This window comes from Ailuropoda melanoleuca, chromosome 5 (assembly GCF_002007445.2).
Source record: "Ailuropoda melanoleuca isolate Jingjing chromosome 5, ASM200744v2, whole genome shotgun sequence".
Classification (NCBI taxonomy): Eukaryota; Metazoa; Chordata; class Mammalia; order Carnivora; family Ursidae; genus Ailuropoda; species Ailuropoda melanoleuca.
Window position 1 is genome coordinate 98,001,038 of NC_048222.1, and position 27,630 is coordinate 98,028,667.

At 36.8% G+C, this 27,630-nt stretch overlaps 1 protein-coding gene across 16 annotated transcripts in view; it reads right to left on the minus strand.

The window, feature by feature from the left end:
* Positions 1-27,630, minus strand: part of RXFP1 (relaxin family peptide receptor 1) — a 98,064-nt gene that overhangs the window by 15,850 nt on the left and 54,584 nt on the right. For 11 of the 16 annotated variants that reach the window (XM_034661444.1, XM_034661446.1, XM_034661445.1 and 8 more), the window contains 9 exons: positions 27,282-27,387; positions 22,330-22,401; positions 18,818-18,889; positions 15,072-15,143; positions 14,914-14,985; positions 14,255-14,329; positions 7,086-7,157; positions 4,654-4,725; positions 3,320-3,391 (listed from right to left, as the gene is read on the minus strand). In XM_034661444.1, the coding sequence (XP_034517335.1) occupies positions 3,320-3,391; positions 4,654-4,725; positions 7,086-7,157; positions 14,255-14,329; positions 14,914-14,985; positions 15,072-15,143; positions 18,818-18,889; positions 22,330-22,401; positions 27,282-27,387 (685 nt within the window). The remainder of the gene's footprint in view (positions 1-3,319; positions 3,392-4,653; positions 4,726-7,085; positions 7,158-14,254; positions 14,330-14,913; positions 14,986-15,071; positions 15,144-18,817; positions 18,890-22,329; positions 22,402-27,281; positions 27,388-27,630) is intronic. The other 5 variants (XM_034661449.1, XM_034661448.1, XM_034661447.1 and 2 more) reach the window with 2 other exon arrangements.

Here is a 27,630-nt window from a genome sequence, read left to right on the forward strand (position 1 = left end):
CAGACACATAAACCAATGGAATAGAATAGAGACCCCAGAAATGGACCCTCGGCTCTTTGGGCAACTAATCTTTGACAAAACAGGAGAAAACATCCAGTGGAAAAAAATCTCTTCAATAAATGGTGCTGGGAAAATTGGACAGCTATAGGCAAAAGAATGAAACTTGACCACTCTCTCACACCATACACAAAGATAAAACTCCAAATGGATGAAAGACCTCGATGTGAGACAGGAATCCATCAAAATCCTAGAGGAGAACATAGGCTGCAACTTCTTTGGCATTAGCCACAGCAACTTTTTTCATGACACATCTCCAAAGGAAAAAGAAACAAAAGAAAAAATGAACTTGTGGGACTTCATCAAGATAAAAAGCTTCTGCACGGCCAAGGAAACAGTCAAAAAAACTGAGGCAGCCCACAGAATGGGAAAAGATATTTGCAAATGACCCTACAGATAAAAGACTGGTATCCAAGATCTACAAAGAACTTCTCAAACTCAATACATGAGAAACAAATAATCAAATCAAAAAATGGGCAGAAGATATGAACAGACACTTTTCCATTGAAGACATACAAATGGCTAACAGACACATGAAAAAATGTTCAAAATCATTAGCCATCAGGGAAATTCAAATCAAAACCACCTTGAGATACCACCTTACACCAGTTAGAATGGCAAAAATTGACAAGGCAAGGAACAACAAATGTTGGAGAGGATGAGGAAAAACGGGATCCCTCTTACACTGTTGGTGGGGATGCAAGTTGGTACAGCCACTCTGGAAAACAGTGTGGAGGTCCCTTAAAAAGTTAAAAATTGAGCTACCCTATGGTCCAGCAATTGCACTACTGGGTATTTACCCCAAAGATACAGACATAGTGAAGAGAAGAACCATATGCACCCCAATGTTCATAGCAGCATTGTCCGCAATAGCTAAATTGTGGAAGGAGCCAAGATGCCCTTCAACTGATGACTGGATTAAGAAGATGTGGTCCATATATACAATGGAATATTACTCAGCCATGAGAAAGAACGATTACACAACATTTGCAGCAACATGGATGGGACTGGAGGAGATTATGCTAAGTGAAATAAGTCAAGCAGAGAAAGACAATTATCATATGATTTCTCTCATCTATGGAACATAAGAACTAGGAAGATCGGTAGGAGAAGGAAGGGAAGAATGAAGGGGGGGTAAACAGAAGGGGGAATGAACCATGAGAGACTATAGACTCTGGGAAACAAACTGAGGGCTTCAGAGGGAAGGGGGGTAGGGGACTGGGATAGGCTGGTGATGGGTATTAAGGAGGGCACATATTGCATGGTGCACTGGTTGTTTACGCAAATAATGAATAATGGAACACTACATCAAAAACTAAAGATATACTATATGGTGACTAACATAACATAATAAAAAATTATTAAAAAAAAAAGAAGACTTAATGTTGTCAAGATGCCAAACTCCCCGGGGTGCCTGGGTGGCACAGTCAGTTAGGCATCCAACTCTAGGTTTTGGCTCAGGTCTTGATCTCAGGGTGATCTTGGACTCATGGGATCGAGCCCTGTGTCTGTCTCCACACTGAGTGCAGAGTCTGCTTAAGAGTCATTCTCTCTCTCTGCCCTCCCCTCCACTCTTGTGCTCTTTCTCTAAAACAAATAAATACATATTTAAAAAGAAAAATGTCAATACTCTCCACAGTGACCCATTGATTCAGTGCAATCTCTATCAAAATCCTAATATTTTTTGGCATAGACAGAAAAACCCATTCTGAAATTTGTATGGCATCTCAATGGGGCTTAAATAGTGAAAACAATTTCGAAAAAGAAGAACAAAGTTGGAGGCTTCACACTTCCTAATTTTAAAACTTATTACAAAGCCACAGTAATCAAAACAGGGTGGTACTGTTATAAAGACAAGTATATAAACCAATGGAATAGGGTAGAAAGCACAGGAATAAACCCTTTCATTATATGATGCCAAGGCCATGCAATGGGGAAAGGACAGTCTTTTCAACAAATAGAGCTGGGAAAACCAGATTGCTATCCACATACAAAAGAAAGAACTTAGAACTTACCTTACATCATGTATAAAATTAACTCAAAATGGATCAAAGACCTAAATAGAAAAGCTAGAACTATAAAACTCTTAGGAAAAAAACAGGGGAAAAGCTTCAGGGCCCTGTGTATACAACACCAAAAGCATAGGCAATGACAACAACAAAATAGAAAAATTTGACTACATGTAAATTAAAAATTTTTGTATGTCAAAGGAGACTATCAACAGAGTGTAAGGGTGATTTATAGAATAGAAGAAAATATTGCAAATCATATATCTGAAAAGGATTTAATATCTAAAATATATAAAGAATTCCTACATTCAACAACAAAAACCAACCCAGCTAAAAAGATAGGCAAAAGACTTGAATAGACACTTCTCCAAAGAAGATATATGGCCAATAAGCCCATGAAAAGATGTTCAACATCATTAACCATTAGGGAAATGCAAATCAAAACCACAATGACATTTCATACCCATTAAGATGAATATTGCCCCCAAAATAGAAAAGAACAAGTGGTGCTGAAGACGTAGGGAAATTGGAACACTTGTGCACTGCTAGTGGGAATGTAAAATGGTGTAGCTGCTTGGAAATCAGTGGCTGTTTCCTCAAAAAGTTAAAATGGAATTACTGTATGATCCAGCAATTTTACTCTGGGGCTATATACGGAAAAGGATTGAAAGAAAGGTCTCAAATAGATACTTGTACACCTGTGTTCATAGCAGCATTACTCACAATAGCTAAAAGGTGGAAGGAACCCAAGTGTCCGTTAATGGATGAATGGATAAACACAATGTGACATGTATTTAGACACAATAAATTACTATTTAGAATAATATTATTACTAATTAATGCTATTATTCAGAATAATATCCAGAAATTCTGATACATGTTACAAAATGTATGAACCTTGAAGACATTATGCTAAGTGAAATAAGCCAATCACAAAAGGTCAACTACTGAATGATTCCATCTACAAAGGGTACCTAGAATACTCAAATTAATAAATACAGAACAGAGATGCTAGTCAGGGGATGTGATGGGGAGACACTGTTTAGTAGATATGGAGTTTCAGTTTGGGAGGATGAAAAAGTTCTGGAGATGGATGGTGGTGATGGTTGTACAACATGAATGTACTTAATGCCACTGAACTGTACATTTAAAAATGGTTAAAATGCTAAATGTTGTGTTATATATATTATTACAATTTAAAAGATAAAAGAAATTAAAACGAAGTGAAAAGATAAAATTAGTATTAGTCTTACAATTGTGAGAGCTCCTTCAGATCCTTAAATACTTGCGGTGGAAAATTTTCAATCTTATTACTTCCTAAATCCCTAGAGAAATAATTGCAACCATGTCATATTAGTTTCTTAAGACTTTATTCATTGTTCTGTAATTTGTTAGGAAATGATTATACAACTTTTCAACAGTGCTGTTAGTGCGTTATCTTAATTACCAGAAGTCTAAAAGTTTTAAAAAAGGGACAGTAATGGGAAAATATAAAAATAATTTATCCCATTTCTTCAGAGACAAATGCTTGATGGTATTTGATCTTGTTTCAATTTTTTAATTTAATTAATGTATGTGCTGTGCCTCTTTTCCCCCTCACTTCATTCCCTTCTTCCTTCCTTTTTTTTTTTTTTAAAGATTATTTATTTATTTATTTGACAGAAACACAGTCAGTGAGAGAGGGAACACAGAAGGGGGAGTGGGAGAGGAAGAAGCAGGCTCCTAGAGGAGGAGCCTGATGTGGGGCTCTATCCCAGAATGCCAGGATCACGCCCTGAGCCAAGGCAGACGCTTAACGACTGCGCCCCCCAGGCGCCCCCCTTCTTCCTTTCGTATTAGAGTAGGAATATGATTTGGAGCCTTAATTTTTGCACAGTTCAAACCCCAGTTGTTCAAGAGTCAATTGTTGCTAGGCCAAACTTTAGCAAAATCAGATTGAGAAAATTAATACTAAAATATAAAAAAATTGTCTGAAGGACATGTACTTCATCCATTGCTCAACATATATTTTATTCTGACAATCAGCTACTATGTGCTTGGGCCACAAAGCTTTGGTTTATCAGAGAGTTGTTTTAATGCCTTTTGGAACTGGGTCATTGGTCTTAAAAAAAGGACAGTATAAACAGTTGATTTAACTTATGTCTCTCTTCCATTATTATAGGTTGGGATGTTATCCAAGGATGTCTAATTTCTTTGTGGATCCAAGATTATCTTTTATTTCTGATATTAGCTAAGTATGTCTTTTTATCTTACGGTCTCCAAATCCTAACTTTCTAAGAAACTTAAAAACAAATGTGCTGCTCCTCTCTAGCAGTGGGACAGAGTGCTATAGGATGTATTTTATTTATTAATTTTACCCTAATTTTATTATTTCTTTGTTGCTGTTTCCTTTATCTCATTTTCCTCAAATAGTTACTATATATATATATTTTAATGTATATTTTTGTAAGCTATCTGAGTTCATTTATGGCTCAAAGTGCATACAAATAACGCTAGAAAAAGAGAAATATTTCTCAAATGTATAAAAGCATATATGTTTAACAAGTATGAACTAAAACAGTAGAAAGAAAAGTCTTATCAAACTTACAATTCATCTAGCTTCTGGAGAGGTGCAAAAGTATTTTCATTTAGGTGATTAATTTTGTTTTTCCTCATTACCCTGAAAGTAAAAAGAAAAATACGTTGTTGCTCCTCGAGGTAAGTGATAAATGAGTGTTTGGAAAGATTAACAGCCTGAAAAGAAAAAAAAAAAAAAAGATAATTATATATAGTGCATTTTCACATCAAGTATTTTGTAGTATGGTAATTTACCCAGTCTAATTTTGGTTTTAAATTTCTCAAATCTTTTAATGATGATAAAAATAAAATATTATTCAAAATTTTAAGTGAGGTAGGGAAGAACTCTGCAAGGGAAATAGTGAAAACGTGAACTCTTGAGAATGCAGACTGAGATTCACGGACCGGAGAGCACAAGGAGCTGTATTCAAGGGGCCTCTTCTTCAGTCTGCCTGGCGTGTCTTTCTAACAGTATACCCCGCCCCCTCCCCTGCGCACGCGCACAGTACCACTCATGCGCATCTGGTAGTTGATGCGACTTGGGGTGGAGTTGCCTAAGAAGTCTAATCTAAGCTGGACCAAATTCAGAAGATCTCTAGTTTGGGATGTTGAACCAGACTATATGTAATTCTTTTTTTTTTTTTTTTTAAGATTCATTTATTTATTTGATATGTATATATAGAGAGAACAAGCAGGGGGAATAGGAGAGGGAGAAGCAGGCTCCCAGCAGAGCAGGGAGCCCCAGGCGAGGCTCAATTCCAGGATCCTGACCTGAGCCAAAGGCAGATGCTTAACCGACTGAGCCACCCAAGCGCCCCACAGACTATATAATTCTTGACCAGTTCATTTCTGCACTGATCTCATGTATTAAGAGCTAGCATAAAGGACTAACTCATGGAAAAGTTTTAAAATCCCGTCACCTGGGTCACTCAGTTGGTTAAGTGTCTGCCTTTGGCTCAGGCCATGATCCTAGGGTCCTGGGATGGAGTCCTATATGGAGCTCTTTGCCCAGTGGGGAGCCTGCTTCTCCCTCTGCCTGCTGCTCCCCCCTGCTTATGCTCTCTCTCTCTCTGACAAATAAATACAATAAATCTTAAAAAAAAAAAAGTTTTAAAATGTTTCCAATTCTTTAAATGTGTGGCATGCTCAGAGGTTGGCCTTGTCTCATCCTGAAATATTTATTTCCTCTCAAGCTCTCCAAACCATTACCATTTCCTGCCAGTATCCCTAGAACAGAAAAGCACAAGCACATGCCAAGAGAAAACTCACAAATGATTTCTTCACACAGAGGCTTCTTTAAAAACAAAATAGAACAGCAAAGAAGTTGCAGGTTTTGACCCATGTCCTTCAGGTGCAATTTGGTTACCTTTGGGCAGTTAGTAGGAACTGCTTCGCATGACTGATATAAAGCATTCTGCACCTGAAGACTGCTGAGCTCACTGCACAAGAGTTCAAACATCTCAGTGGCTTGAACCCAGTGGAATGGGGGAGGCATTTGAAGGAAAATTATTGTATCAGTGATAGCTATTGCATTGCCGATACATAGAAGTCCTAGTATTATGGTTGCTAGAATGGATTTCGAGATGGATTCTAGGATGGTTTCTAGACGGATTCTAGGATAGTGGTTTTCAAACTTTTTCCATGGTACTGCGCTTAAAAATATTGGGACATAACATATACCCACACAACCCAAGATTCAAGGAACAGTACATTTAATTATGTGAATCACACTTTGATATTTTTATTCAATTCAATTCGACTTCGTTTCATTAAAAAAGCTAGTCAGGAGATACCATATTACATTCATCACCCACTTGTGAGTTTCAACCCACAGTTTGAAAAGCACTGATCTGAAAAAAATAACCTGTAAGTGAGGCAGTTGTGTTTTTATACTGAAAGAAACTTCATCATCCTTCACTTTCATGGAAAAAAGCAGTGTGATTTTAAAATAGGCCAGAAAGACAGAAGGAGAAATTATACTCAGTAACATTCTAAAGCTTATCCTGGTGTCCACAATTATATCTTCAGGGGTGTAGACATTCTGCAGTATTAAAAGAAAAATTTGGTTGTGATTAAATTTTTTCCACAATCTTTGCAGTAATGTTTGCAAAGGGCAAACATTCTTACAGATTAAGACTAATCTAGTGTTTCTCAAACTGAGATCCAAGGATTTTAGGTGGTCAGTGAAAATTGCTTTCCATTAAAATGGATATTACTTAAGTTTGAGAAAGACAGGTCTCACGGTACTGTTGTGATGATCCATGCATGTCGTGAATCTCGGTGAAGCTTGGTGTGAACTTTACTAATTTTATTAATGCGCTTCGGTTTCAGAAAACTTCAAGTCACAAGTGAACACTTGCGGTAGTTACTGTGCATGCTTATGCTATCTTATGTTCACATAAATGACTAACTTTGTTTGTAAAGAGATATAACAGCACTTCAAAAGGATAAAACACTACTTACAAAACAGTTAAATTACTGCAGGAAATAAAAGTGAAATTTCTTAAATTATGGATATGGTTGCCTTCAAAGTCCCTGAAACATAAAAACAAAAATGGTAAAGCTAAATTTTAATCATAGAAATAAATTGGTCAAGAATTATTTGCTTTCTAATAAAATATCTTTTTTTCACATACTGTTTATTTCATAGAGATTCCCACATGTAGCCACTTACATAAGAGCTGAAATAATATATGTATGTAATGCTTCTTTTTTCTGTGTTCATAGTAAAAATGTTTTGAGTCACATCTGTATCATATGTTCATATGGGTACATATATTATCCTGAGAAATGTGGAGAGAATGAGAAGTCAAATTAAAAAACTTTGTTATGATAAATATCCACTTTCCTACCCAATATTTATTAGCGATATGTATTAAACATCCGTCTACACCGCTCCCTTGTGGTATATTCAATAAACTCCTATCTCCTTAAAAATGACATCACCAACAAAAAATCTGCCTAGAGTTACCAATGGCATTTCTCTAAGTGGTGTGACCCTATTTCCTACAGTCTGAAGGTTCCATCACTGCTGCAGAAGCTCTTGTTGCCAAAACAGTATTCCCCTCTACCTCCCTCGCCTAAACACACCCTGAGAAGAATTCTCAAGAACCTTTTACCACTGAGCACGCCACTGTTTGCTTTATTATATTGCCACACAGGCCTTGGCTTTCCAACTTCCAGTTCAGGGCGATGCATACAGACCCTACTTAAGCTCCCTTGCTGTGTGATGCTATGTCAACAGCAGGAATCTGGTCTGAGAAGTAAAACTTGTCCAAAAACGTATGTTTTAGTGTCTCTTCTTCATGATAATCATGAAAGCATTCTTTTATTGTCTGTCTTTTGTCTTATCGTTAGGTTTATGGTGGAAGTTTGTAGAACAGAGAGTTAGCCAAGCTTAGGGATATACTTTCAGGAGTAGATGCTGGTCTTTAAATGTGCTCAGTCTACCCCAATTCTTAGCTTACTGGTCACCATATAATATGGAGCTATTGCAGAACAATCGTGACTAAAGTATATGAGCTGTGACACAGTGTGACACAGGTATTAAAATCTGCCAGGGAAACATGGGTAACTTTAAAAAGGCACCTGTATTCCTCTGGCTAGGCTACATCTGGAATAGTTCTGTTTGGGCATTGCAATAAAAATAGACTTCGACAAATCAAGGCATATCTGAACAATCTGGAAGACCAGGATGTAAGGGGTTTGGAAATCAAGTCAACTGAGGAAAAGGGTATAGTTGTAATATAAAGGAGCAAAATAAGAGAGCTATATTTGAAGTCAGGCTGTAGAAGGTATCATAGGGTTTTTCTATGTTGCATCAGGTTGCAAAATTAGATTTACTGGATGAAGGATGAAAAATATTTCAAATTTCGGCTCACAATCTGTAGTGTCCAGAGAATAAACTTACTGCTATGGATATTTAGCAAAGGCAATATACCATAACTCAAGAATTTTGTAGACAGGATTTCTGTATTATATGGAATATTGTATTAAGTCTTAAATCTTGATTCTAGACCATCCTTCTAAAGAAAAAATTCTGCTATTCTTTTCAATCGGAATCTAAGTACTTATAGTACTACTTTTTTGGTCATCAGCTTTGGTCAAAGCTTTTGGTCTCTCACAATATATATTGTCAGTGACAGAGACCTTCCATTTCTTTCCTCTTGTATTGCAGTTACCATAAATCTACCACCAGGTGGTGATGCTTTCTTAACTCTCACAAAGCATCCTTAGGTGAGTTGATAAATTTTTCTTGTTAGTTACTATTGTAACATCTTTTTTTCTATTAAGTCAACAAAAATATTCAAGTTAGTATTAATTTACTAATTTGCAAGAATCAGTAAGAGGCACACCTCGAGCCATCAATTAGGGACTTTAAATTAAATTGTCAGTTTAGTTTAATTTTGAGTCCATTTTAACCTTTTTTTTGGAAATTTGTTTTTCGGCTTTCTTCCTAAAATGAGAGGTCTTAGTCTTTGATACACAGGGATCAGATCTGAAGCATACATATCTGCTTTTTGTCCCTAGCTCCAAGCTCTAAGGGAGCTGACAAGGGGTGTTTTTTCCTTCCTGTCTAGACCACTTTTCCAACTTAATGAGCCTCTAAACTTAATCATATAATTTTTCCCTTTATACATGGTTGTTAAGTTTGGCTAATTTGGTCATTAGGTTTCAGAATAGGCTAAAAGTGAAAATTTGGTTCTTCGTTCTGAAAATCAACAAGACCAGGATGTAAGGGGCCTGGAAATCAAGTCAATTGAGGAAAATGGTATTTTTGTAATAGAAAAGAGCAAAATAGGAGAGCTATATTAGAAGTCAGGCTGTAGAAGATATCTTGCCTGTTTCTTCTCAGCTTCCTCTCTTATCCCCTAGTGGCATTCTAAACATGCAAATCTCCTTAACCTCCATTTCCTTCCCATACCTTTGAAACATTTCTGGCTCCTATTTCAAGAAGAAAATTGAGGTGATGAAGCAGGGAGAAGCCCCTGGCCTTCTACTCAACATCTACAAACTTACCTGTGTATGTACCTGGTCTCCTAGTCTCAAGAGGAAGAGATGATCCTTCTCTGCTTTAAGCTAATCCCTCCATCTGTATTCTTAAGTTTGGTTTATGTATGTGTATGTTCTAAAATATATGGTCAATTTTGGTGAATGTTCTTTGGACGTTGTTTGCTTTCAGGCTTATATCTATTAGAATTAAGTGCAAGTAGGTTTAACAGACACCCAATGATAATAGTATAAATACATAACTATAATTCTGTAGTCCAGGGCTAGTATGGTAGTTTTACAAAGTTGTTCCACGTTCATTTTTTACAGGCCCTTGTCTTCATGGTCCAAAATGATGTTAAAGCTTGAGCCATCATATCCATGTTTTCTGGGTAAGGAAAGGGAGGAAGAGCCTGCCTATTTCTCCTTAGGGAGATTTCCCAGAAGTTTCACACTATACTTCCTCCACCTATTCATTAAAGCTGAGTCATGTGACTATATCAAGATGCAGGGAAGCCTGGGAATGTCTTGTTTTCCCTGGGCACACTGCTGTCCCAAATAGATCAGTTCTGTTATTGAAAGGGTCATTGCAGTTTGATATACATAAATTAGAGTTAGTTCATTAGTTATGTTATTTAGTTCTTCATATCCCTTTTGGTTACTATATGAATCTATTTGGTGCATATATACTTATAATGTAATATCTTTTGTGAGAAATTACACACTGTAGCATTTAAATGTCCTTAGTGTTGTTTAATGCAAATTGGCCGAATTTTACCTACTTAGATAAAAAAACTGACGCTTGATTTTTTTTTTTTTTTTTGCTTTACGTCTACATGGAATACTTTAGACCAGTCTTTTATTTTTGATCTTTCTTAATCACTTATAGGTATATCTTTCCTTTTGTAAATAGCACTGAATTAGGTTTTGTTTTGTTAGCCAGTTTGAAGATTTCTTTTCTTTTTAATAAAGTTAAGCCCCCTTACATGTACTGATATGACTAATATATCTGACTTTAGTCTGCTATTTAGAAATATTACTATATGGTTTTTATAGGTTAAAAAAACTCTCAACAAATCAAAAAAACTTTCTTTTAATCTTTAGGAAGGCTTGTATATTCCATTGGTAATCTTTATAACTTTACCCAATACACCTTATCTTCTCTTTCTTAGAGAATAACAATACTTATTAATTTCCTATTATAATTTATATTATAAGAAATGATAAAATGGGTTTATATTGTCTTCCTTTCTGCTCCTCTACTTTTCTCCCACCATATGATTTTGATCAGTGATATGCTTTTTATTAATGTTCACCTTAGGAATATCAAATACCCACATATTGGTGGATTTGTTGGTTTTAAGTGATGTCTTTTGACTCCTAGTTATTTTTCTTTATAGTTCCATGGTTATCACTTTATTATTTTGAAACTGTTTACTCATCTAAGATGATTACGTCTTCTTGCTGAATTGACCCCTTTATCATTGTGTGATATCCCTCTTTATCCCTGGTTATAGTCCCTGTTCTAAAGTCTATTTTTTCAATATTATTTTGTAGATGATAAAGTTCCTTCTCATCCGTACCAAGGGAGCAATGTTGTTTTGTGGCTTTCCCTATCCTAAGCATAATCTTGTTGGAATAGAATCGTAATACACGTACTCTTTGGTTTTTTCTTTTTAATTCATATAATGTTCTTGAAATTGAGCCATGTTGATTGAAGTAGGGCTAGTTCATTCATTCTAAATGTTGTGTGTGTATCGCATTTTATTTTTCCATCTGGGTCCACATCTTCAGCACCTTGCTCCATAATGTATCTTCATTGTTTTCTATCGTTTCAAATTCTTCATGTTAGCTTCTCCTGCCTATAAACAAACCTACTTCGTCTCCCATCAAAATAAGTTTAATTTACTCTCTTGATCTTTAGTTCACCTTCGGCTGTTGTCCCATCTGTTCATGTGCTTATTACTTATATTTCTGATTTTTTGAATTTACAGACTTCAATTGTGATGTTTACAGTTTTTATTTCTTGCTTTGAAAGAACTATAATAAAGGTTTTAATCTGTTGTCTGTCGTATATCTTGCAAGCATATTTTCCTGCACTGTCCCATGTCTTTTATATTATGCGTATTTTTCCATTAAATCAGTTAAATACCTTTTTTTTAACAACACATCTAACAGATTTTTCAGTTTATACTTTGCTAAATAAAAGTTCATGTGCAAGGTAAAGGTATTGTGGTTAGTTTTAACAGAAATGAATATTTATAAAGCAAAAATTATTATTACTAACATTAAAATTAGGGTAATACTAGCAGGAATCCATATGAAATGACTTGTTTGGATAGCTAAAATTTAAAGATAGTAACTTTAGTGATGAAATTGTAAAAAGTCCACCTCTTTAGTAACAAATCAATTTTTTTAGATTTCTTTATTTGTTTTATTGAGACAGAGAGAAAGAGAGGGTGGGCACACGTGAGCAGGGGGAGGGGCAGACAGGGAGGGAGAGGGGAAGGACAGAGAATCTCAAGCAGATCCCAGGCTGAGCATGGAACCCAACCTGGGGCTTGATCTCAAGACCCTGAGATTATGACCTGAGCTGAAACTAAGAGTTGGACACTTAACCAGGGGTGCCTGAGTGGTTCAGTCAGTTGAGCCTCCAACTCTTGATTTCAGTTCAGGTGGTGATCTCATGGTGATGGGATCAAGCTGTATATGGGGCGCCTCATTCAGTGGGAAGCCTTCTTGGAATTCTCTCTCCCCCCACTTGCACATATGCTCTCTCTCTCTCTCTGAATAAATAAATCTTTAAAAAAGATGCTTAATCAACTGAGCCACCCAGGTGCCACTTTAGTAATAAATCATAATCATTTAAAGTTTTATCTGTGGGGATGCCTGGGTGGCTCAGTTAAGCATCTGCCTTGAGCTCAGGTCATGATCCCAGAGTTCTGGGATCAAGCCCCATATCTGGCTCCCTGCTCAGCGGGGAGTCTGCTTCTCCTTCTGAGCCCCCACCCAATCTTTAAAAAAAAATAAAGTTTTATATGAGTGTATATTTGGTTGCCTTTTTAAAAGCACAGGGAATGTTTATTAATGTATTGCATAATATCTCCTACATTTGCTTCTGGTCTCAGTGCATGAATTTTTAATTGCTAATTTACTTATGCAAATATTAATCAATTTTGGTTTATTACTAAGTTTGGATTACTGAGCATGTAATAACTGTTTAATGTGTTCATTTGAAATAAAATTTAATTACAACAAAGGATATTGAACTTAATTTGTCCTCTTCTTGAATACTTTCCCTTATCAACAAGAGGGTTAGTGTGCTGTCATACCAAGATGCCCTCTGGACTTAGTAATGATTCTGGGGATGTATGTCTTCCTCAAAATGGTTTCAAACTAGCGTGTTTTGAATTATTATGTCTGCTTTTTATAGCACTTCCCACTGCTGCTTTATTATCAGGTCGATAGTTGTCACTTTGCACTAATGTTTTGAACTTCATCTTTCCCCTCTACTTTTTTTTTTTTAAAGATTTCATTTATTTGTCAGAGAGAGAGAGAGCACACAAGCAGGGGGAGCAGCAGGCAGAAGGAGAAGCAGGCTCCCTGCTGAGCAAGGAGCCCGATGGATGTGGGACTCGATCCCAAGACCCTGGGATCAGGACCTGAGCCAAAGGCAGACACTTAACCCACTGAGACACCCAGGTGTTTTTTTCCCCTCTACTTTTAAACTGGCTCTTCTACTCTGCTGTGAGCTTAGAAATCAAACAACAAACAAAACTTCTGAGAATTGCCTATAAAATGAGAGATAGAGGAAGTTTTCATATGAGGTTTTTTTGATTGAACTCCTAAGAGTTATTTTGGTTACTTATTTCTTCATTTTTACCTGCATTTTAAATGAGCAAATTTAAAAAGAACAGTATTTGAGCTATGAAAGGTAGAATGATACTTATTACCATAAGCAAAGTTACTTTATAAACATTTCCGTGAAACGTATTCTATTGTGATCAGACTTCAAAAATAAATTCAAAGTATCATATTCTCATTAGGCAGAATTTAGGAATGAGACTAAGGTGACTTAGTCTTCCTGTATCAGATTAATAGGTGAAAATAGATCGACAGAAAGAAGGAAGAGATATTCTATAGCTACTGTGACATCCTGTCTTTCTTCTTCCTGTCTCCAAATTTGTGTAGTGTGTGTGTGTGTGTGTGTGTGTGTGTGTGTGTGTGAGGTGTTTTATCTTGGCGAGAATCTAGAGGAGTTAGTTTAGACAATGGGCATGTTTAAAAACAAAATCAGGGGCGCCTGGGTGGCTCAGTCGTTAAGCGTCTGCCTTCGGCTCAGGGCGTGATCCCGGAGTTCTGGGATCGAGTCCCACATCAGGCTCCTCCGCTATGAGCCTGCTTCTTCCTCTCCCACTCTCCCTGCTTGTGTTCCCTCTCTCGCTGGCTGTCTATCCCTGTCAAATAAATAAATAAAATCTTTAAAAAAAAATAAAAAATAAAAACAAAATCATGCTAAAGTAATTAGAGGAAATGTGATGTGGCATTAACAACCTCTCATTTTTAAAAACCCATATCCAAAATGAACTAGGCAAAACCAGGAAAGTTAGTTGACTTCTTTCAGAAAAGGTTCATCAACTTACAGCCAATGCAGTCTTGGCATGTGCTGGCAAAGAGGTTTATCCGGCAAATGGGTGAGGACGTTATTCATCAGTGCCCTGAAAAAGAAAAGAAAGAAAAGAAGTCACATTTTTCTGGTTCTTTTCTCATCTTTAGTCAAACATGATATTATCATTATTCTTTGTGAAACCACAAAAATCTATTAAGTTAGTTGTCTTCTCTTTTTTTTTTTCTGTAAGTCTTGTTATATTTAAGTGCTTGTTAGTAATAAAATTTGACAAATGATAGCTGTCATATGGAGGAAGCAACAATGTTAGTAACTGAAGGAAAGCCTGTGCCCTTCAAAAGTGGGTAGTGAGAAGGAGGTTTTCAAGGAATGTTATTTTTCTTTACCAAGATTAATACTGGGCAGTAATGGTGTGCTTGAGAATATTTCAATAAAATATGGTAGTAAGGCTGTATTCAGTTTTGATGGGCTGATGTCCTAGAAGACAGAAGATCTTATAAAATTATTAAAACTACAAAATAGCCTCATAGAATATGATTAAGAGATGGTTTGTGGTTGGAAAGGCCTTTTTGGGGCTTTAACAATTCCATATTTAATGCTGTTAACTTAAAGTAGTAATCTTTATTCATGTCTTTTCCTTCAATTGAAATATTTGCTTTAATTTTTAGTACTTACAAGAGAATAAGAGAATTTAGTCCATAAAATGTTAGTGGGGAAATTCGACTGAGGTGATTATCTTCAATTATCCTGCCAGCCAGAAGAAAAAATTGATTCATTTATATATTTAGAATATAAAAACTAATACTATAAAATGTCACGTAAATTAAACATACAGCCATTCTAGTCTGTGGAGATCTTCAAAAACACCCGGCTTCAAGAAAGTTATTCTGTTATGACTGAGATATCTGAAAAAAGAGAAATGATTACAATAAATGTGTTACCTTCTTTTTTCTGTCTTAAGATTTTATTTTTCAGTAATCTCTATACCCAATGTGGGGCTCGAACTCACAATCCTGAGATCAAGAATCTCATGCTCTACTGACTGAGCCGGCCAGGCGCCCCAAATATGTTACGTTCTTGATATCTTACAATAAAGAAAGGAAAAACAATAATCACCCACATTAGATTTTCTTATATGCTATTCTCAACACAGCTTTTCCCTTCTTTTGGGTCTCTAAAAGTTTTTTGTCACTTACCTTTTCATGTCTAGGTTTTAGTTCCCCTATAATCAATCAGTCAATCAATCAATAAATCACTCTATTCATTCATTGACCTATGCCTTTACTCATTGAATTGTTTTCATGTACCTACTGGGCGGCACTGTGCTAAGTGTATCATCACTTTCTTTGAGGGGCTTTGAGTCTAGAGGGAAGACAGAATATGAACAGGTTATTATAGGAAGGTGGGGAAAAGAGAGAGTGTACAAGGTATGATTGTTCTGACACCACAGCAGAGAAAGCACTTGGCTTTGCTGGGGATGAGGACTGCAGGGTGTGGGGCAGTCGGGAGACAGAAGCTTTTCCTAAAGGGGCGCAACTGGATGAACGGAGATTTGGATGAAGATGGCATTCGCAAAGCAAAGAATGGGTAGGAGTTACTGTAGGCAGAGAGATTGCTTATGCAAAGGCAAGGGCTATGAGAGAGAGCAACAAGTGAAGGGATCACCAGGTGTTTCAGGGCAGCCTCACCATGGAGGGGCTGCGAAGAGAGACAGAGGATGAACCTGGGAGGCAGGCGCGGCCTATTCTGGAAAAAAAAAAGACATTGTGTGCTTTACCAAAGAGTTGATCCCACCTTACCTACCCAACTTTACTTCTCACCCTTCTGCAGAGTGAACCAACTCTACTTTGGTCTTTCCCTCTAGCTGTGCTTATTTCTACCTGTCTCTAGTACAGCAGTGCGCTGCTCTGACCCTGCTGTCATTTGAGTCCTGGCTTTGCTACTCTTAATCGTGTGAACTTAAGCAAGCAGTTAACTTCTGAAAGCCTCAGTTTCCCCAGCTCTAAAATGGTGGTAACATTAGTACCCACTTTATTGGGTTGTTGTAATATTTGAGGCAATGCATGCCCTGAGTGCTCAGTACTATTATTTATTACAACATCTCTATTCATGCCTACCATTCTGATTTCTTTCCTTTTCTTTTTCCTCTCAGCCTAGGATTCATATGCAAGTTTTAGTTCAAATTTTACTTCCACTGCATTCTGACAGTTTTTAGAGTTGACATCTTACAAAATTTCTCCTGCCAGTAGTCTTCCCTGTCCCTACCAGGTCTGACTTTTGGTTAGGGATAGCAAGAGATGACACCCCGTATTAGAGCCACTTCTTCCCCTCCCTGGTGAACCTGGAACCCCACTTAGGCACAGGAAGGATAAAGAATAGCTACAACACTTCTTCAGGACCTACCTCAGGGCTCTCCTTTATTTTTAAATTTTATTTATCTATTTTTATTTATTCATTATTTATTTGTTTACTTGTTTTTTTCTTTCAAGATTTTATTTAAATTCAAGTTAGTTTTGGGGGTAGAATTTAGTGATTCATCAATTACATATAACACCCAGTACTCACCCCAACAACTGCCCTCCTTAATGCCCATCACCCACTTACCCCCTCCTGCCACCCCCACTCCTCCAGCCACCCTCAGTTCCCTATCGCCTCCCTCTCTGGTTTTATCTTATTTTATTTTTCCTTCCCTTCCCTTCCGTTCATCTGTTTTGTTTCTTAAGTTCCACATATGAGTGAAACCATATGGTATTTGTCTTTCTCTGACTGACTTATTTCTCTCCGCATAATGCCCTCTAGTTCCATCCACATCATTGCAAATGGCAAGATTTCATTCTTCTTAATGGCTGAGTAATAATCCTTTGTATATATATACACATTTTCTTTATCCATTCCTCATTTGATAGACATTTGGGCTCTTTCCATATTTTGACTATTGTGGATAGTGATGCTATAAACATTGGGATGCATGTGCCTCAGGGGTCTCCTTTAAAAGCCAATAGCAATCCCTTCAAGGGATTGACAAGGCATCTGACCCACTCCCACATCATATACCCATCTGTTTAGTCCAGTTCTGTTTATTTTCCTGAGTTATCCTTCACTGCTCCAGACCCCAAAGGGTCACTCATTTCAGTGAATCTTTTTTTCTTAAGATGTATTTTATTTATTTATTTTAGAGAGAAAGAGAGAGAGAGAGCACATGCACGCTCAAGCAGGGGGAAGGGCATTGGGAGATGGAGAGAATCTCGAGCAGACTCCTCCCTGAGTGCAGAGCCTGAATATTCCAGGCTCAATCCCACGACCCCAAGATCATGACCTGAGCCAAAATCAAGAGTCGGGCGCTTAACTGACTGAGCTGCCCAGGCACCCCTTTCAGGGAATCTTAATAGCAGTTCTGGTCTGAACAACACAGGGTTAGGATTTCATTAGGTAACCTCTTTGATCAATCTCTAATTGTGTATATACTGGTATTGTTTCCCCACCCTAGATCATAAGCTTCTGGAGTGTAAGAGGCACACCTCTCTCTAGTGGTAGCATAGCCTTTTACCTGAAACATCAAGGTGTGAGCTGCTGGAAGGTAGCCAGTCTGACTTATCTTCTAGGCCACCTCCCCATGGTGTGTAGCTGAACAATTCATACACTGGAAGGGCTAATGAATGTTTATGGATGAAGGAAAAGCAGGAATCTAATGATTTTCTATGATAACCTAGAAGTATTTGACATCCTTAATATCTAAACAATATTCCATTGCTATGAATAATTATGGAAAGAGATGGAGGATACTTTAAAATTTGTGGTACTATTCTTCACATCTGTTGAACACTAAGCCAAGTCTGGACTATCTTTCACATCCATTGAACATTAAACCAAGCAGATGTGGTTTAGTAAGTTTTGAACAGATTCATGGGGATTAGAGAGAAAGATAGTCAGGAGTCTAATGGGAGCGAATCCAATATTGACTTGGGGTGATTTGCCAAGAAAGAGCAGGGATGGGATAGAAGGGAAGAGGACTTGGCAGAAGTGGTTACTCTTAAGACTTTGAGTCTCCAAGGCCCTCCTTCCATTTTGCTAGTAAAATGATTAGACAGCCTTTCCTCAACCCCAAACTCTCATACCACAAACTAGGAATCTGCCTGGAATGAGTTTCTTGGATTAGGATTTTTAAAAAAGTGGTGTAAAATAGAAAGCAAGGGGGCAGAAATAGAAATATAGGGAGTTGTTGATTATGCGATTTTGGCTACATCTCCATGCCCTTACTTCTTACGGGTTAGGTTCAGCTGCTCAGTGAAACTCAATGCAATGGAGCTTTGAGAAAACCGATGTTAAGCTTTGCTTTTTAAACTACAATGAAATACCATTTCATGCCCATTAGGTTGCTGGTTTAAAAAAAACAAATCCCGAAACAACAAACCCCCAGAAAATAAGATGTATTAATGAAGATGTGAAGAAATAAGTCAGGACTCAAGCAGAAGCCTGTCTGAGTGGGAATCCCAAGGGCACAGGGCTGCGCCGACCCTTCCGCGGCTGTGGGCAGGAGCGCTGCTCTGCAATGGGCAGACTAATTGGCGCGGGTACTTACAGTTTAGTAAGACTGTGGAGTCCTCTGAACGCATAGATGGGTATGGACCTAATCCTATTGTTTTGCAGGCACCTGTGAAGGGAATTATAAAAACAAATAATGAAACCAGAGTTTCAGTTTTGCAAGATGTAAAGAGCTCTTTGGATGGGTGGTGGTGCTTGTAGCACAGTAGGAATTTAATGGCTCTGAATGTAGCCTTGTAATTGGTTAACATGGTAGATTTAACATTCTTTGTATTTTATCACAATAAACATTTTTTTAAATTAAAAAAAGGTAAACATAACACAATAATTTAGTGAAACTAGATATCAAGTCATTTTGTTTTGCTATTAAGATCATGTATGATTAGGCAAGTTTTATGTGGAAATTCTAGTTATAAAGATGAACATGTAATAGTTAAAATTTAATATTCGAATTTTCTATAAGTAAACCTTTAATGCACAGTAAGGCACTCAGTAATCAAACGGGCCCAGAAGTCAGACTTTTTAACATTTCCTGTTATAATAGAAAGATTGGCGTTTAGCACAGAGCTGGCAAAAGTCCAAGTATGTGATACCTTTAAGGCCCTGGATCATATTCCATGTTAATCACAAATTTGCCCAACAAGTCAGCTTTAATTATATTAATTTGACACCCCAAGCCTTGCTCCAAAAAGTGTTTGAGGAAGCTTATAAAGAGTATATATGGCAAAGGAAAGTATAGAAGTAAAAGGACTCAGGATTAGAAGAATATAAATTAGACTGGCAGGTTGAGACAAGAATGCAGTCTCAAATAGTTAACTAAGTCATCCAGGATGACTGGCTTCGGGTTACCTAGAGGTCAAAGGAAATAGGTACCAGAGCACAAGCCATCACATCAAATGCGCCCTTGCAAAGCTTTGTACCTCTGTGTGTGCTGGCCCCAGGCTGTAGGAAATGACAGAGAAAGGGCTTCGAGCCTTACTTCTAGTTCTGAATACAGGTCATCATTGTCCTTTAGGGTGTTCTGAAGTTTACATACATATTTTTATAAACACTGGGAGCAATAAGGAAGAAACCAATATGAACACATCTTTTTAAAAAAGATTTATTTATTTTAGAGAGAAAGAGAGTGAGAGAAAAAGAGAGAAAGAGCAGGATGGCGAGGGGTGCAGAGGGAAAGGGAGAGAGAATTTCCAGCAGACTCCTTGCTGAGCGCAGAACACAACTTGGGCTCAAGGTCACAACCCCGATATCAAGACTTGAGCCAAAATCAAGAGTCAGACATGGGGCAACTGAGTGGCTCAGTAGGTTAAGGGTCTGCCTTCAGCTCAGGTCATGATCCTGGAGTCCCAGAATCAAGCCCCGCAACAGACTCCCTGCTCAGCGGGGAACCTGCTTCTCCCCTGACTCCCCTGACTCTTAAATAAATAAATAAAATCTTAAAAAAAAAAAAGAGTTGGACATGTAACCAACTGAGCCACTCAGGCACCCTCAGTATGAACAAATTTTTAGTTAATTAGAAATTTTGACTAAAAGGGATTCCTTATTTCTCCAACATGCAAGAAAACCTAACTTTGATTGTAAAAATGTTATTATTAAATTTATTATGCATTTAACAATTTCATGGAACACACTGTGGGGATGCGTCTTTCTCACTAATACACAGAGAAGCTTTAGTATGTGTTTATTTGTTTCTAAGTATTTTAATGATTACAGATTAATAGGCTGTACTGCATGGAGGTTGAACAAAGCTCTATCTCTAATAATCAGGTAGAGTTTTTTTGTAATTAGGCTATTTTGATCTGTGAGTTAAAACGAATTGGCTGTTCAAGAAGTAATTTGGGGCGCCTGGCTGGCTCAGTCAGGAGAGCACATGACTCTTGATCTCAGGGTTGTGGGTGTGAGCTCCATGTTGGGTGTAGAGATGACTTAAAAACAAAATCTTTTTTTTTTTTTTAAAGATTTTATTTATTTATTCGACAGAGATAGAGACAGCCAGCGAGAGAAGGAACACAAGCAGGGGGAGTGGGAGAGGAAAAAGCAGGCTCATAGCGGAGGAGCCTGATGTGGGGCTTGATCCCATAATGCCAGGATCATGCCCTGAGCTGAAGGCAGACGCTTAACAGCTGTGCCACCCAGGCGCCCCTAAAAACAAAATCTTAAAAAAAGATCAGTTCAATGCTAGTTATGCAAAAATGCCAAACTTCTCCTTAATTTTGAGATTTAAATTTGGAGTACTAACTCCTTTTAAACATGTGGACATAAGGTGGTGCTACAGATCAGAAAAAGTCTTCAGCTTCTAAAAATCAGAAAATAGAAGGCGGAGCATCCTCTTGAAGTTTTTACGTAAGGCCTGATTTTGAAAAGCTCTTCTCTGCTGATTGTTAAACATCCAGAATAAAGTTTTGAAAGTCATTTTTATTGACATTTTTATTTTTAAATATGAAACATACTTTTTGCCGATTATCTGGGTTTTGAGAGCATTTCATTGAGGGAAGTAGATTAATTTTTCTTCCAATTTTGCTCTATTTGTTATCTTAAAGAAGAATGTCCAGATAGATATGCATCTTTGAGTGAGGTTTTTTCAGTGTAAAACCAGAATTAAAACTGACATAGGTATGCAAATGAAACTAGGAATTCTGGGATGTTGTCTAGATAACATGATTCAGGCACAGGATATTTTTTTTAATGATTTTTTATTATATTATGTTATTCACCATACAGTACATCCCTGGTTTCTGATGTAAAGTTCGATGATTCATTTGTTGCGTATAACAAGTGCACAATGCAATACGTGCCCTCCTTACTACCCATCACCAGCCTATCCCATCCCCCCCCAGAGCCCTCAGTTTGTTTCTCATAGTCCATAGTCTCTCATGTTTCATTCCCCCTTCTGATTACCCCCCTTTCTTTATCCCTTTCTTCCCCTACCTATCACTAGTTCTTATGTTTCATAGATGAGAGAAATCATATGATAATTGTCTTTCTCTGCTTGACTTATTTCACTTAGCGTTACAGGCACAGGATATTTAAACCCAACAGTTTAAGTACAATATGACTTAGTCACAGAGCTGGACTGAATCGCAGGTAAACATAACCGGGGCCATTATGGATTTTTGGAGTATACACGAAAATGCTGAACTGATGGGATCTAGCATGTCAGATAATACTTGAGGCGAAAATAAAACTCGACCTGCATGGTAGATATGAAAATGGAATTAAGTCCCCCACCATGACATGCTCTCTTAGGTGGAGATTGAATTTGCAAACATATGGAAGAGAATTCTTCACAAGCTAGTGTATGGCAGGAGAACTCATAGCTCACGTGCTCCAGTTTCTTTGGGAATAAGTATCTGTGATTTTTCTAGAATGGCTTCTAGAACTCCTCAAAAAAAAAAAAGTTACCTGGTAGTCTCTAGCTAAAGGTAAATAATTTGCGGAGGAGGGATTAGACTTAAGCAGTGGTATAGTGTTGGTCTGTGCAGAAGTGGGAAGAGCCAGGCCAAAACAATGTGAGTTAGTTTTCACACTGGGAATTAAATGTTTTCTTACAGCTTTTGAAGATTATGGTACTTCTTGAAGCCATCAGGAGGAAGCTTTCTTATTAAGTTCCACTGAAGTGACCTGAAATAAATATAAGTTGTGGTTCTTAAAGTGTTTCTTTCTTTACTTTTAAACTACAATATAAATAATTATAAGCTTTCTATAGTTTAGCACCAACTTTCAGGAAACGTTTTATTTTATGATGATACTCTCATTTCCATAGTACCATTTGAACTAGGTCTGTTAGTTTTGTATTATAAAAGACATTTATCTTTTCTTAAATTTAGGTTACAACATTGTAATTCTAACAAAATACAAAAATAAGGAAACTGGGAAAATAGCTGTCAGTTATATTTTCCTTTTCTCTTTTTACTTAAAAGACACTAGAAAGCATCTCAGTTTTGAAGTGACAATAAAAATAGTGTTTTCTGTTTAAAGCACATTCCAGAACTTAGGTAATTTTATATTCTTCAATATTTCATTGCTCACATCCCACTACCTTTACTTCCTTTTAAAATTAGTTATGAAGGCAACTGTCAATTGGTAAGTACAATTGAACCGTTTTTATTCCATAAGTGATTTCATTTCAGTTTCTAGTTAATTGTATAGAAAAGATTTTCCCTTGAATCACAATTTGGTATGCAGCTTGACACAAACCAGGTCCACATAATTGTGGTTGTACTGGAAAGGACCTAAACCGTTAATGTTTTAAAGAAAAGCAATGTAAGGTAGTAGGAATAAAGTTAAAGAAGCAAACAAACCAAACAGAACACCGAAAGCATTGCAGGTGGAGTCCCTTGCATGAACCATATATAATCTTTCCTTTGTCTCTTTAACTGGGAAAGCATCAATTTGTACTAGATGACCTGTACTAATATGGTGCAATTGTTACTGTCTTCATATAATACGATAGAGCGGATGCTCCTTGTTAAGTGAGCAATAGACTGCATTGTGTGGAGGTTGTCCTTTGTAGGATAAACACTTGGAGATGTTTGATGGGCAAAAAGGACTCGGGTTACGGTAGCGCCATAGCGTCATGCAGCAGGCACTGCCAATGTTAGCTGTTAAGATGGTTTGGACCAGGGTTGCCTAAACTTGATAATGAAGACTTCTTAAAAGCAAAATAGTTTCTCAGACTCCCCAGGACACATTTTTGGAATCTAATTTGAGAAATGCTATTCTAGAGTCTGGGAGACCATGTATTCTCTACGGGGATGTTATTGCTTCAAGGTATGAAAACCGGTTCTTAAGGAAGGAAAAAATATTATCTTACCTTTTTAAATGGATGAAGAACAAGTATACATAAACAGATGTACACTGGATGTGTAATATTAACATTTCACAGGAGGGGACAAATAGAAAAAAAATCTCTACAAGGGTTTGGGGGGCAGAAATGAAAAGAAAAAAATTAAGCACATACCAGTGACTTCGTGGTTTTTTTAATGAATGAATGCCAAAGGCTGATTAACTGCAAACTCTCTCTTGAGAGAGTTCTTAGCTGCTGGGCTATCACTAAACGTTCTTTCATTCCTTATGTTAGCTAATTCAGAATTCCTGTTCTACTAATCATTCTCACCTCGTTTGGATCTTCAAATCTGCTTTACAACCTGTTCTACATGTTTGTGCTGTATAAAAATAAACAGCTGAATAGTTGATTAAAAATATTGATGAAGAGCTTAATGTGTTTTAAAAATATGTTCATTCATTCATGCATTCATTCATTTTCTCAACGTATGTTGAATGTCTTCCATTTGCACTTTGGAAAAAAAGGATAATGTCACTGCTTCTAAGAAGCTTATACTCTATTTGGGTGACAAAGAACATATTTTGTCTATAAATAGAGAGTTTTCTTTGAACGATAACTTCAGTTTTATAGTCCAGGGCTAAAAAGGCCATCATCTTGTTTAATTTTTATTTTATATAAAATATAAAATTTAAATTTCTTGTGACTTCAATTCAAAAAAGCAGTGTTTAGAGCTTATTATACTCTGTTAGGAACTTTGGAGGATATATAGAAAAGCTAAGCTGTAGGTCCCCACTGAGCTTATGGCACTTCCCTTTTTCTGGTAGAGAAGATTAGAACCCCAATCTACCTCTATTAGAATCCCAACCCGCAAGGGAGAATGTTTGATGTATTTCAAAGAGACACAAGTGAGGTTCTATGAGAGAACACAAGAGGAAGAGGATAATTGCACCTGAGTGGAAAGGTTACTCTGGAGGGAAGAAAAGCTCATTTAAGGATTCCTAAATAATGTTTCTTAGAAAGTTGGTTTTTTATTAATAGTGCCTAGGATTTATAGGCTACTTCTTTCTAAATGATGTCAAATATTTCAACAAATAGCATTCTCCATATTTTCATAATACCCTGTTGAAATGGAAAAAGGTAGGTGGTGTTATTCTTCCTGAATAGGACAAGCCAAAAAACTTTTAATGTGATAAATTCTTGTGTTTTAAAATATAATATTCCAAGTCTGACTCTTTACAAAGTGGTGTGTGTGTGCGAGAGAGAGAAACTACCTAAATTATTATTATCAAAGCTAGCTGTAGTTTTGATAAAGAAAGTTCTTACAGTTAGATTATATAGTTTAGTGATTAAATTCTAGGATCTTACACTCAGCCCTCACACAGCCAAAACTGATGTTTAGGAAGCCAGAACAATGCATATAATCATATTTATCTGTCTCTTTTGTTCAATTGCATTTATGTGAAATGTCTTAAAAATCCCAACTTCAATAAATATTACTTGGATTATTGGTTTCTTTGATACTTATATATGATTTAGTCCGTTTCTGACATTTCCCTATGAGAGTTCCAATTCAAAATATGGAATGAGCTCAGTAATAAAATTTGATATTCACTCTTTTAATGTATTTGCTGTAAAGCCTACAGTTCTTTTTCTGTATGGGATTTAATGAAGACCGGGGCGAGGTGTGATGTGGAGCTGGAGTTCTGCGGAGCAAAGTGGAAATGGACAGCCTGAATCAAGCTGCTCAACCCAAAGAACAAGAAATTGCTATTTTTTAACAAAAAATAAAGTATTACAGACACAAACTCCTGAGCTTTATTTCTACATCTCCAAATGCCTGTTGAGAATTTCTACTGACTGACCTGTTAACCTCAAGTTGAAAAAGGCATCTAAAATTGGAGTCCTAATCTTTCCCACTTACCGTCACCAAGCCTCCCCATTCTCCCACCACTCTATTAATCAGGATGGAAACCCTGAAGTCATCTTGGATCTTTCCTTCTTCCTCGCTTTCCTGTAGCCCATCTTCGCCAGGAGCTGTCCCATCCCAGTTTTTCCTCTCTACCAAGGATTGAAACCTGGTGGCCCACAGGACTGCACACACCTCTTTATGAATGTATGTATGAACAGTTGTACTAATGGCTGTATGAATGTATGTATGAATGTACTGAGCCAGAACGTTTTTATATTTTTATTTGAATCCGAATGCCTTTGGGTATTCTTTAGGGGCAAATGACGGGTTAGTCATTTCCTATCTTCTTCCATTCCTCCAGTTCCCTCCCTTTCTTCCTTTCTTATGCAAAAGTTAGTTAATTTGTAGAAGAATGGATTCAATTCTTACTTGTAAGAAAGTGAAAAATGAGACTGGCAGCCTCAGGCTATTCTTTGACTGATTTTTCTGGTAATTTGATACAAGCAGTGAGGGTGATAAATGTTTCTCTTTGAAAATAGAATGAAATCATCTCAATTTTTATACCGAGCAGGTCCAGTCATGATTTAAATTATGGAAACTCCACAGAACCTCAGATTATTATTTTATTCTAGTAAAATATTATTCTTGTTTTCTAGTAAGACTAATTACTCTGAAAAAGAGCTGTGGTGACTTGAGGATAGGATAGAATGCTAGCCTTAGTTCGGGTGGGATTGTCGCCTACTTTGGAAAACAAGCCTTTGTGGTTTAACCTGCTTGACGTAAGATTCCTAACTCATTACCAATTTGGATAAATTCTTCAGGTCACCATCAATTGAGTAACCCCCCCCCCCCAGACTTTGTAAATTTAATGGCACCACTGTCTACAGGAACTTTGAGCTCTAGCTCTCTGCGCCTCTTATATTTCAAGGCTATGAGTTGCTTGTTATGTGGTTTGGGCTGGCAAAGGCAGGACTTGCCCATATTTGTAAACTTAAGAATTACTCCTATTTTGTCTTCATATACTCAAAAGTCAGAGCCATACGGCACGAAAACATCTGGCTGAAACAAAACACTCAGCAAAAACATTGGATTAAAATATCTACCCTCCACTGATTTCTTTTGAAAAGTTTCAGTCAAATGTGTGTGACTGTGTAGCTAAAGTTTGCTGAATTCAAATTAGTACTGGATCAACAAACCACTTATTATGAGGATAATTTTCTTTTACGTACACAAGTTTGAGTTACTTAGGAAAAAAACAACATCAACATCTCTGAGTCAAACGTGATTCAGAAGAGTTAGATTTTAGATGTAAAGTTCTGGGAATATTTTACCCAATTTATTTCGCTTGTTTTCTTTTTTTAATTTATAGATAAGAGTGTTTCCAACAAAGTTTAAAAGAACTTTTTCAATAAACGTCAGTTCTTGTAATAAGAAAACTCTATATAATAGTTTAACTGGCAGCCTTTTTTCTTTAGTAGCGCATAAATGATGACATCTTTTGTTTAGATAAAATGTGATGATACTAAGTACCAAATAGGATTATTATGAGGGTCTAAATAAGTTAATACATCTAAATACTCCATGGCATTATTATGAGAGACTAAATAAATTAATATATAGAATAATTTAGAGTGGGGCCTAGCATTTAATAAATGTAAAATAAATAGCAGCAATCATTATAATTGACCGAAAACAATGACATCATCTTTGAATAAAAATGCATTAATAATGACAAGGCCTTAATTATGATACAATTTTACAGGTGCTATTCTGGCTGTCAGGATGAAGCCATTCTTTTCTACTTACATTATAGTCACATTTGAAGAAACTGATGGAACAGCTCGTAAATTGGTCTCATCACAGTCAACCTCTAAACCTCGGCAAAGACATTGCATGGGCACAGAACCGACCACTGAATAAGGAGGAAGTTGTAAGGAGTGGGGATAGTGAGGGATCGGGAAGAGGAGGGTAATGAAAAGAAAGAAATGAGAAGCTATGAGAAAATTATTTAGTACAAAAGTATGTTTCACCTAAGCAATATGGGCAATGCTTTAAATTAAGGTTACAAAGTTTGCTTTTAATTTAATGGTAAAATGATGCTACAACATTAAGATAAGAAAACAGACACATTGACCAGCCCATGCATTTCTGTAAA